The sequence below is a fragment of the Pristiophorus japonicus genome, chromosome 17 (genome assembly GCF_044704955.1).
Source record: "Pristiophorus japonicus isolate sPriJap1 chromosome 17, sPriJap1.hap1, whole genome shotgun sequence".
NCBI classification, from domain to species: Eukaryota; Metazoa; Chordata; class Chondrichthyes; family Pristiophoridae; genus Pristiophorus; species Pristiophorus japonicus.
The window spans coordinates 9399050-9410512 of record NC_091993.1 but is presented as its reverse complement, the minus strand read 5'-3'; the positions used below and the strand labels follow the sequence as shown (position 1 = coordinate 9410512).

The window sequence follows — 11463 nt, the reverse complement described above, 5'->3', positions numbered from 1 at the left end:
AATAGAAACTCTCAGCTCCTTAGTTACATCAGAGGAAAAGGAATTACTCTCTGAGGTGAGATTATAGTTGAACTATCTTTTATAAACATACAAAGACAATATTCAATTGGTCAGGTGGTATGGTAACACATGGTATAGCCCAGGGGTTCTCAACCTTTTTTCTTCCGAGGTGCCTCTCCCGTGTTATAAAAATTCCTGAGACAACACAAGTATGTTTTCTGTATAAAAAGTAGTTATTGGTTATTCATAACTCCATTACACCTTGCAGAAAGAAGAACTTATGAAGTTATAAATTTACATAAGCAAAGTTCTGATCCTAATTTTACATATGTGCCCATCAAACATTTGCTTAACGGGAAATGAACCAGGAGCAACAAGCACAGAGCTCACTACAGGCTCGTTTTGTGCACACTCGGTTGGACTGGACTAAAATTCCAGGTCCACACCCTCTAACATTTCAGAAACAAAACATCCCTCTTATTCCGATACCAAATCCCAACCTGGCGGTGAAAGCCAGCGACTTGAATTAACAGCACCAGTAACGGCGAAGGCTGATAGCACATGAGTGAAATGGAGAAATAAACAGGGCCCTGAGTGACTTTACCCACCCGACCTCCTCATCATAAATCCTTTAGCGACAAAGGCAGTCTCCCACTTTCCTCCTCCCGAATCCTTTCATAAATAGCCAGTGGTATCTCAAAGGACACAAGTGCCTAGACTAGGCCTATCCATTTGCCAGAGAAGCACATGGCCATGAATATAAAGCTCTGAATCTGAGGTTTAAGGAAAATTGTGATAACGCCTTCAACTATTTTATTAATTCAGATTGAAGGAGAGTAGCACCGGGTCCCGATTATTAGGGCTGTTGGGCACGGCCAGAGACTGGAAAATCTTTTTCCTTTACAATTTGCCCCCGGCAAGGCCACGTAGCCCGTGCACACACTCTCCATTGACGCTGCTCTTTTCAAACATGCGAGCAATTTCCGACCGACACAGGGTGGCTCCGCACCAGGGGAAAGGAACGGGTTGCTAGAAATGCTCTCGCAACTACATCTGCCCACGCAACACTGGACTAACTCGTGGATTTCCCCACCCCCAACTCGGGTTTTAATCCCCCGGAAGAGAAGTTATTTCAACTATTTTATTTAATAGTTAAAAGTGGTGGTTTTTGAACGTGGAAGCTATTCGGGCTGGATCAAAAAAAAGTTACCGAGATAAATGCTGCTGTTAAAGTCAGTGACACGCAAAGGGACTAAGCATTCAACTGGTGTCCAACAGTAAGAACCATAATTCACTGCGCCTGCACAGCTAAGACTATTCCATTCATCTTAATATACAGGGGAGACTACTGATGTTTATGGCATAAATGTCAGTACTCTTCCTTGTATATTGATGGGATAAACCAACTGGCTAAATTCCTAAATACCCCTGAAAATGTAGGGGAGAGGCAGCGCTGCCCCTGGTTGTGATCACCTGTAATAAACTGTTGCTAGTTAAGGAGCAAAACTGAAACTTAGCAACAATTTGCTTATAAAAGGATTGCATATATATAGTAGAATCCACAAGAGCTCAGTTACAAGCAAGTAATTACATTTAGAAACATAGAAATTTACAGCGCAGAAGTAGGCCATTTCAGCCCGTCGTGTCCCCATCGGCCGACAAAGAGCCGCACGGCCCTCGGTCAGCAGTCCTGAAGGTTACATATAAACCCATGAACAATGGCGGAAAGGTAAAGAGCACCCAGCCCAACTAGTCCGCCTCACACAACTGCGACACTCCTTACACTGAAACATTCTACACTCCACCCCAACTGGAGCCATAGTTAATTACCATTTAACTAATAAGTATTTAGGAATTTATCACTTTTCTCTGCGTGTGTAACTTTTTGTAGGTAATTGATTGATTTTAACAAGTTATACTGTCGATAAGCTATTTTAAGCTGCCTTCCATTGTGTCATTGGAATATGTTATTGGAGATGGCTTTCAAAGCAACTTGAGCTGATTTGCAAAAGGGTTTTTAAAAGCTTGATGTAAAAAATATTTTCTCTGGGATTTTGCGTATTTTGCATTTTAAAAACTGGTGAATTAAGTATTAAATATGTTTTTATCGTGCTTTCTGAAATTGATAAATCAATTACTTGGCAGAATGATTATAATTTAGTACATTTTAAGTTTTCACTGAAGCAGCCAAGGAGAGGCATCTTGGTGGCTCAGGTAAACCTCCAGGGACTGAAATTGACCCCCTTTTTTTTTTAAGGGCCAGTTATGGGGCGGTAATTCCTTACCGACTGGGGGCAGGCAGAGGGTATGACCCATCTGTAATTGCCCCCGATCCAGGGACAGCGGAAACAGGTTTCACCACACCTCGGTTTCCACCGCGCCCCTGCCCAGCAGTCCGACTCCTTGTTGGCCGCGCGCTGAGTCCTTACTGCCCCGCACCCCCCCCCCGAGCGGGAAATTGTCCCGCGGGAGCACGGCCGCCGCTGGTCGGTACCACTGACAGCTTCGCGTGGCAGGGAGGGGGCACCGCCGCGGCCGGCATTTTCTTTCAATTGTCAGCTGACTCTGCAGTCGGCCGACAATGGCGGCCGCGGGTTTGGCCGAGCTGCCAGCAGGCAGCCTGACACCTCCTCTTGGGTGTTGGGTTGCTGGCCTGGCTGAACCCTTCCCTGGTGGCCCAGTGGCGCCACGGAGGCCTCAATGGGCCTCGCAACGTCCCTCCCCTTCAACTGAAGGGGAGGGACGTTGCTACGCTTTAGATGACGCAGCACGTCCGTGTTGCGCTGACATCATCTCCGCTGCGCCGACTGCGGTGATGGACACCGCCTCATTCCCAACCCGAACCCGTCCCTGCAGTGCCCCAAAGCGCTGGGAGGTGGTGTCACAGTTAAAGAGCCGAATTTTCCGCCTCTTCCCTCCGACTCCTGCCGGTCGGTAATAATTCGGCAATTTCACCCCCCCGCCCATCTCTGAGCCCTACAGCAAGATTAGATTTCAAATCTGCTGAGTTCGCTAAATCTCAACTGGACTAATTAAGGGGACTGCAATTGGCCACAGTGTGCTGGGATAGGGAATAAAATCAGCTTGGGTTCTTGTTCCTGATTGCTATGCAACGTGTTCAACATGTATCCCATAGGTTAAATCTGCAACTGCTTTAATCTGGCCCGTCCCCTGTGACTTCTCATTTTAAGCGCACAAACCTGATTTCAAGTATAAAAATAGAAAATGCTGGAAATACTCAACAGATCAGGCAGAATCTGTGGAGAGAGAACTCAGTTCTGACGGAGGGTCATTGACCGGAATCGTTCATGTTTCTCTCTCCACCGCTGCTGCCTGACCTGCTGAGAATTTCCAGCATTTTCTGTTTTATTTCAGATTCTAGCATCTCTAGTATTTTGCATTTGATTTCAAGTATGGTTAGTTTCACCCGAAATTTAAATTACTTCTATTTGAAATCCGTTTTGTGTACTTAATTTTAAGAGGCTGTATGAACAGCTAAGCTGCCGCCCTTAAATTACCTGGGCCTGGCAGGGGCTGCTATCTGACTGGTGGACTTAGACTAATCTAGATCAGAAGTTTAAAGAGCTGCAACTTTCCAGTTTTCAATCTTTGAGGGAGGGCAAGGGTGGGAGTGAGGATGGGAATGTGGATTGTGGGGTGGAGCAAGGATGCATAGGAATGTGGATTGTGGGGTGGAGCAAGGATGCATAGGAAGAGGGGATGAGCTTTTTATGTAGGAGGGTCCTACTTTTGTATGTATGGGGAGGTTTGGCTTTGCATTTCTGTGTATGGGACGTTTTTATATATGGGGATCTGGCATTTTTTGTGCAGGGGGCTCTATTATTTGTGATAGTGATGCTGCTTTTTGTGCATGTTTTTTTTTTAATAACCTGTGTATTGGGGCTTTAATTTCTGCATGACCATATAGTGCACCCATAGGGTTTGAGGGGAGCATTTAACCCCCATCTCCAAAACATTGTTCATCCCTGTCTTATGTCATCTGTTCAGGCTCTGCTTCCAGACAACACCTTTCCTTTTCTTTGGAAATGTATTTGTGTTCTTTCATTCTCAAGGAAAGGTGGTCTTCTCTGTCTCCTGTTTCACAGATGTGTGACCTTGGCTGAACTATACATCTATCAACATCCTTCAGATACCTCAATGCAAATAACTTTTATTCCTCTTGACGTGCAATGGTTGAATAACTTGCTCATCTGTGTGGCAATGAAAATCTTGTTCCATTCAATTCTTTTAAATTTTCCAGCCTCTCCAGTCCTCTGAGCAGCTACCTTTGGTGGCCTTGTCACAATTTAGGCTTTCTCACTGTATAAAAGCAGCTTCCATAAGCACACCAGCATTGCCAATGAACTGAAACCTTCAAGCTTATTAGTGACATGAATGGGATAGTGTGCCACAGGAACATAAGTACCTTCTTATCACGATATTTTGCACTGTAGACTACATGGGCTGTCAATAATGTTCTCCCACCTGCTTCACAAAGGAGTAAGTGGTATGCTGTGAAACCATATTGGTGGGGCTAAAAGTAATACAGGTAGTCACATTGATTTACAAATGAGACAATTTCACAGAATCAGAAACCTATAACAATAAACTGACTACAGCATTTGGCTTACTCCGTCCATAATCTGTTTCAAAACAATAAAAGTACTTTCCAAGTCTGGGATGAATTATTAAATGGAGTCTGTCTTGTTGCCTTGGATGGAAATGGGCAATATGAAGCAGGGAACTAAAGTCCTCGGGGAAAACCGCAACTCTTGTACAAATTCTTGAGCAATCCAGAGACCTGTTTTAACCCTGAAGATGAAAGGCAATCAGCATAATTCACCATTTGTACAACTGAAATACATAAGATATAGCAGCACGTTTTGGCTGTCTGCTGAATTGTTTGCTTTTGCCCCCTGATCTCTAAGGAAGCCATTTAGTATGTCTGGGTCTGTACGCTAACATACATTTAGTATTTCAAAGACACAAGATAATTTCTGTTTAATTAACTTATGAATATAAGCAGCAACTCACTGCCACCAGCTTGGCCAGATGGCTTGCTTGGAAATGTGGATTTCTCTTAAGACACCATAGTTTTTTTTTCCTCTTCACATCAAGGTGAAAGATCTGTTTGGATAATAAAGTGTGAAGTGTCGCATCAACTTGTCGACTCGGGCTGAAGCTATTCCGTGCCTGATGTGATGGGCGCAGAGAAATGATGGAAATCACTTAACCCATTAGGAGCCTACATATGATCTTGATCAGTTCAGTTATAGATACAGCAGCCATTTATTTTTGAATGTGGCTACAGTTATGGAAATCTAACCAACTTCAGCAATCACTGAATTGCTTCAAAAGAGTCAACAGGCAGTGTCCGCTTCAATGGAGTTGCATCTAAGAGATTGACACTTTCACCGAAAGACAAGGGAGTTAACTTTTTGCGGAGGCTCTCCTGTTTGCCCGTTGTAACTTCAGTGGAAGAGCTACGTAAACGCAGGGGGAAAAGTTCTAAACGGTGTTTACATAGTTTTTACGAATTTCCGCAGCTGTTCTGTGGGAGCTATGACCGATGAGCAGGAGAACCTCTGTGGAAATATACCCCCCGGGAGACAAGCTAGCTGCTGCAGTTGGTAAAGAATAGAAGAAAGAAAAGCACTGCATTTATCAAAGTTATCTATAAAACAACAGTCAACCTTACGGATAGTGTGACATACTGTTTTTCCGACTGAGAAAGTTCTTAGGATTTCCACTATAAACCTATATATTTATATTACATATATGTTTAATAAATTTGTATAGTGGTTTAAACCTGAATGAGGTCTGATGTGATGTACAATCGCTTTTGAGAACTGGAGGGCGATCTTGTTGAGGTATAGGATAATTCCAGTAGTTTAAAAGTAATTAATAGGCACACCTTCTGTTTGCTATGGCAGGCATGTTTGTGAAAATATATCTAGGTCGTTAGACTATTGAAACATTCTCAAACATTCGACAATTTGTAGGCTTTGAAAGCCCAAGCTTTAATCACTACTTCTTGTTTTACCATACATTTTTCCTTGTTGTTTTAACTTTAGTGGTGCCCTACACTATGGGTCTTGGCCTTTCACCTAGATTTCTCAATAAAATAAATACATTGATAGGTTTAGTGATGAACAGAGGAATAGGTTTCCAGGTATCCTTGATATCACTGCAGGAAATACATGGATTTATGAAAGGGAAATCCTGCTTGACAAATCTTCTAGAATTTTTTGAGGATGTAACTGATAGAATGGACAAGGGAGAACCAGTGGATGTGGTGTATTTGGACTTTCAAAAGGCTTTTGACAAGGTCCCACATGTGCAAAATTAAAGCACATGGTATTGGGGGTAATTTACTGACGTGGATAGAGAACTGGTTGGCAGACCGGAAGCAGAGAGTCGGGATTAACGGGTCCTTTTCAGAATGACAGGCAGTGACTAGTGGGGTACAGCAGGGCTCAGTGCTGGGACCCAGCTATTTACAATATACATTAATGATTTGGATGAGGGAATTGAGTGAAATATCTCCCAAGTTTGCAGATGACACTAAACTGGTTGGCAATGTGAGCTGTGAGGAGGACGCTAAAAGGCTGCAGGGTGACTTGAACAGGTTAGGTGAGTGAGCAAACGCATGGCAGATGCAGTATAATGTGGATAAATGTGAGGTTATCCACTTTGGTGGCAAAAACACGAAGGCAGATTATCTGAATGGTGGCAGATTAGGAAAAGGGGCACATCAGTCATTGAAAGTTGGCATGCAGGTGCAGCAGGTGGTGAAGAAGGCAAATGGTATGTTGGCCTTCATTGCTAGGGGATTTGAGTATAGGAACAGGGAGGTCTTACTGCAGTTGTACTGGGCCTTTGTGAGGCCTCATCTGGAATATTGTGTTCCGTTTTGGTCTTCTAATCTGAGGAAGGATGTTCTTGCTATTGAGGGAGTGCAGCGAAGGTTCACCAGACTGATTCACGGGATGGCAGGACTGACATATGAGGAGAGACTGGATCGACTGGGCCTGTATACACTGGAGTTTAGAAGGATGAGGGGATCTCATAGAACCATATAAAATTCTGACGGGACTGGACAGGTTAGATGCAGGAAGAATGTTCCCGATGTTGGGGAAGTCCAGAACCAGGGGACATAGTCTTAGGATAAGGGGTAAGCCATTTAGGACTGAGATGAGAAGAAACTTCTTCACTGAGTTGTTAACCTGTGGAATTCCCTACCGCAGAGAGTTGTTGATGCCAGTTCATTGGATATATTCAAGGGGGAGTTAGATATGGCCCTTACGGCTAAAGGGATCAAGGGGTATGGAGAGAAAGCAGGAAAGGGGTACTGAGGTGAATGATCAGCCATGATCTTATTGAATGGTGGTGTAGGCTCGAAGGGCCGAATGGCCTACACCTGCACCTATTTTCTATGTTTCTATGTTTTTATGTATCATTTTCACTGCTGGGATGCTGGGTTTGCTGCCTTTGGGTGAGGGATCTTGCGAACTAGAAGATAAGGAGCGATCATAGATATCTACTAGTTTGGGAGAATCTGAGATACAAAGTATTGTAGTCTGGACAAAACAGGGTTAATAAATATGATAACCAACATTCCTAAAGTATTAAACCCTTGAAAATTTGGCGATAGACAATAGATACTTCTTGGAAATCAAAAGCGTTGTCTTACTGCAATTCAAACTACTATTGTACATTTTCTAAGAAGTAATCAAAATCATTCTGCCAGAAGTGTTCTAGCAAATGTTCACTTTAAACAACTGGGTTATAAAAGCCTATAAATTGTTGAATAAATGTAATAAGTTCCACTGCCTTGAATAGATGATGCAATGTCTTGATTTCAATATAGGTTCCAGGAAGGAGGGAGAGTATTTGGGACAGTGTACTTAGCGCTTAAGTGGAATGAAAGAGAGAAAGAGAGAAAAACAAACCAACTCCGATCTCCTCAGTTAGTTAGATGTTGCTTAGCTGATTTACAGGAATAGGTTATTGCTGAAGCTGATATTTTTTTTAATGAAAGGTTAACAGCGGACTCCTGTTTACATGTTCTTTTAACTAGGCACCAAAAGAAAAATTGGCTGATGACAGTACTTTTGTTGGTGCAACTAGTGATGATTCAGATATTGTTACCCTTGAGCCACCACCCGTGGATGATCTTCAGACTGTCCAGGAGGAAACTGAAGTTGCAGCAGAAGAGCAGACAAATGATGACGAATTGAACCTAGGCTCATCTTCCAGTAGTCAGTATACCTTTGCACCACCGGAAACTGGTAAGAACAGGTCATTTGGAGTACAGCTGAGTACAAGATAACAATTTGTGACTGCAGTAACTTTATTCTGCATTGAAGATGTTTGAGTAGGTTTGGATCTCGCAATTCACAAAAGTTATTTGTTGGAATACTACACTTAACTATTGAGGTTAAAAATTCTATTATAAAGGGTTCTATTATCTCAGTAGAAGATACTTGTATTTTACTTCGGCGTTCAAATGAACGGTTCTTTTTGTTTGCATCACAGAGATTTTTGATACCGACTTAATGATATCGCAGCTGCCTTACTCAGCATTCTACACTGCTCGATCATTGCATATACAACTTTTACGATAGTAGATCAAAATTGCAAGCATAAAATAAGAAATACTTGTCCTCTTCAACATACTACTCCATTTCTAAATACCTGTTCCACTATACATTTATAATACAGTCAGAAAACATTACCTGAACCTCAAAATTAAATATGTCTGTGGTATATATTTATAACTAGCAGAGACCCGCAAAGCATTTGCGGTCAAATTAGTATCTTATTGCAACAGTACTTGTTCAGACTGTAATCATCATCTTCGTCTAGAGAATCAGTGCTGATGTTCTCTCTCCCTCCCCTCCTACTCACTCTCTTCCCCTCCCTCACCCCCCTCCCTCCCTCCCTCTTCAGCCTCCTCCCTCCCTCTCCCGCCCCTTCCCTTCCCCCCCTCCCATCCTCCCCCCTCCCCCTCTCTTCCTCCCCCCTCCCCCTCTCTTCCTCCCCCCCTCCCCCTCTCTTCCTCCCTCCCCTCCTCTCTTCCTCCCCCTCCCCCTCTCTTCCTCCCCCCTCCCCTCTCTTCCTCCCCCCTCCCCCTCTCTTCCTCCCCCCTCCCCCTCTCTTCCTCCCCCTCCCCCTCTCTTCCTCCCCCTCCCCCTCTCTTCCTCCCCCCTCCCCCTCTCTTCCTCCCCCCCTCCCCCTCTCTTCCTCCCCCTCCCCCTCTCTTCCTCCCCCCTTCCCCCTCTCTTCCTCCCCCTCCCCCTCCCTTCTCCCCCCTCCCCCTCTCTTCCTCCCCCTCCCCCCCTCTTCCTCCCCCCTCCCCCTCTCTTCCTCCCCCCTCCCCCTCTCTTCCTCCCCCCTCCCCCTCTCTTCCTCCCCCCTCCCCCTCTCTTCCTCCCCCCTCCCCCTCTCTTCCTCCCCCCTCCCCCTCTCTTCCTCCCCCCTCCCCCCTCTCTTCCTCCCCCCTCCCCCTCTCTTCCTCCCCCCTCCCCCTCTCTTCCTCCCCCCTCCCCCTCTCTTCCTCCCCCCTCCCCCTCTCTTCCTCCCCCCTCCCTCCCTCTCTTCCTCCCCCCTCCCTTCCTCCCCCCCTCCCCCTCTCTTATTCCCCCCTCCCTCCCTCTCTTCCTCCCCCCTCCCTTCCTCCCCCCCTCCCCCTCTCTTCCTCCCCTCTCCCCCTCTCTTCCTCCCCCTCCCCCTCTCTTCCTCCCCCTCCCCCTCTCTTCCTCCCCCCTCCCCCTCTCTTCCTCCCCCTCCCCCTCTCTTCCTCCCCCCTCCCCCTCTCTTCCTCCCCCCTCCCCCTCTCTTCCTCCCCCCTCCCCCTCTCTTCCTCCCCCCTCCCCCTCTCTTCCTCCCCCCTCCCCCTCTCTTCCTCCCCCCTCCCCCTCTCTTCCTCCCCCCTCCCCCTCTCTTCCTCCCCCCTCCCCCTCTCTTCCTCCCCCCTCCCCCTCTCTTCCTCCCCCCTCCCCCTCTCTTCCTCCCCCCTCCCCCTCTCTTCCTCCCCCCTCCCCCTCTCTTCCTCCCCCCTCCCCCTCTCTTCCTCCTCCCTCCCCCTCTCTTCCTCCCCCCTCCCCCGCTCTTCCTCCCCCCTCCCCCTCTCTTCCTCTTCACCCCCCTCTCCCTCTCTCTTCACCCCCCCTCTCCCTCTCTCTTCACCCCCCCTCTCCCTCTCTCTTCACCCCCCCCTCTCCCTCTCTCTTCACCCCCCCCTCTCCCTCTCTCTTCACCCCCCCTCTCCCTCTCTCTTCACCCCCCCTCTCCCTCTTTCTTCACCCCCCCTCTCCCTCTTTCTTCACCCCCCCTCTCCCTCTTTCTTCACCCCCCCATCTCCCTCTTTCTTCACCCCCCCATCTCCCTCTCTCTTCACCCCCCCCTCTCCCTCTCTCTTCACCCCCCCCTCTCCCTCTCTCTTCACCCCCCCCTCTCCCTCTCTCTTCACCCCCCCTCTCCCTCTCTCTTCACCCCTCTCCCTCTCTCTTCACCCCTCTCCCTCTCTCTTCACCCCTCTCCCTCTCTCTTCACCCCCTCCCTCTCTCTTCACCCCCTCCCTCTCTCTTCACCCCCTCCCTCTCTCTTCACCCCCTCCCTCTCTCTTCACCCCCCTCCCTCTCTCTTCACCCCCCCCTCCCTCTCTCTTCACCCCCCCCTCCCTCTCTCTTCACCCCCTCTCCCTCTCTCTTCACCCCCTCTCCCTCTCTCTTCACCCCCTCTCCCTCTCTCTTCACCCCCCCTCTCCCTCTCTCTTCACCCCCCCTCTCCCTCTCTCTTCACCCCCCCTCTCCCTCTCTCTTCACCCCCCCTCTCCCTCTCTCTTCACCCCCTCCCTCCCTCTTCGCCCCCCTCCCTCCCTCTTCACCCCCCCTCTCCCTCTCTCTTCACCCCCCCTTCCCTCCCTCTTCACCCCCCCTCTCCCTCTCTCTTCACCCCCTCCCTCCCTCTTCGCCCCCCTCCCTCTCTCTTCACCCCCTTCCTCTCTCTTCACCCCCTCTCTCCCTCTTCGCCCCCCCCTTCCCTCCCCCCATCCCTCCCTCTTCGCCCCCCCCCCCGTTCCCTTGCCCCCCCCCCCCTCCGCAGCAACGCCCGGGGAGGCCCCGTGCCTGCACCCATTGGCCTGTCGCCTCCACAGCCGCCTCTTCATTGGAGCAGACCCATTGCTCCCTGCCCTGATCGATTGCGAGTCCGGCCGAGCCCTGATCGCTCATTGGTCGGTGCAACTGTCACTCGGTCCGGACCACGTGCTCCCACCCATCGGTCCCGCCCCCACCCTAGGACAGTCAAAACCCAGAACAGACAAAAACTGACTTCTTCTTATAGATTTTGTAAGTAAATGCATTGTGTTTTCTAGTTGTATGTCACATTCTTGCCATGCTTCACCCACAGAGCTGAGCTTAATGCTGGCCTCCACCCACCACAGCACTATTGCCTCTG

The 11463-nt window shown here is 48.0% G+C and overlaps 1 protein-coding gene across 3 annotated transcripts in view; it reads left to right on the top strand.

Moving 5' to 3' along the window:
• LOC139227525 (cell cycle progression protein 1-like) overlaps positions 1-11463 on the top strand; it is a 57411-nt gene that overhangs the window by 23769 nt on the left and 22179 nt on the right. For all 3 annotated transcript variants that reach the window (XM_070858326.1, XM_070858325.1, XM_070858327.1), the window contains exons 4-5: positions 1-55; positions 8081-8291. The exon at positions 1-55 is cut by the window's left edge and continues 28 nt beyond it. In XM_070858326.1, coding sequence (XP_070714427.1) covers positions 1-55; positions 8081-8291 — 266 coding nt within the window. The remainder of the gene's footprint in view (positions 56-8080; positions 8292-11463) is intronic.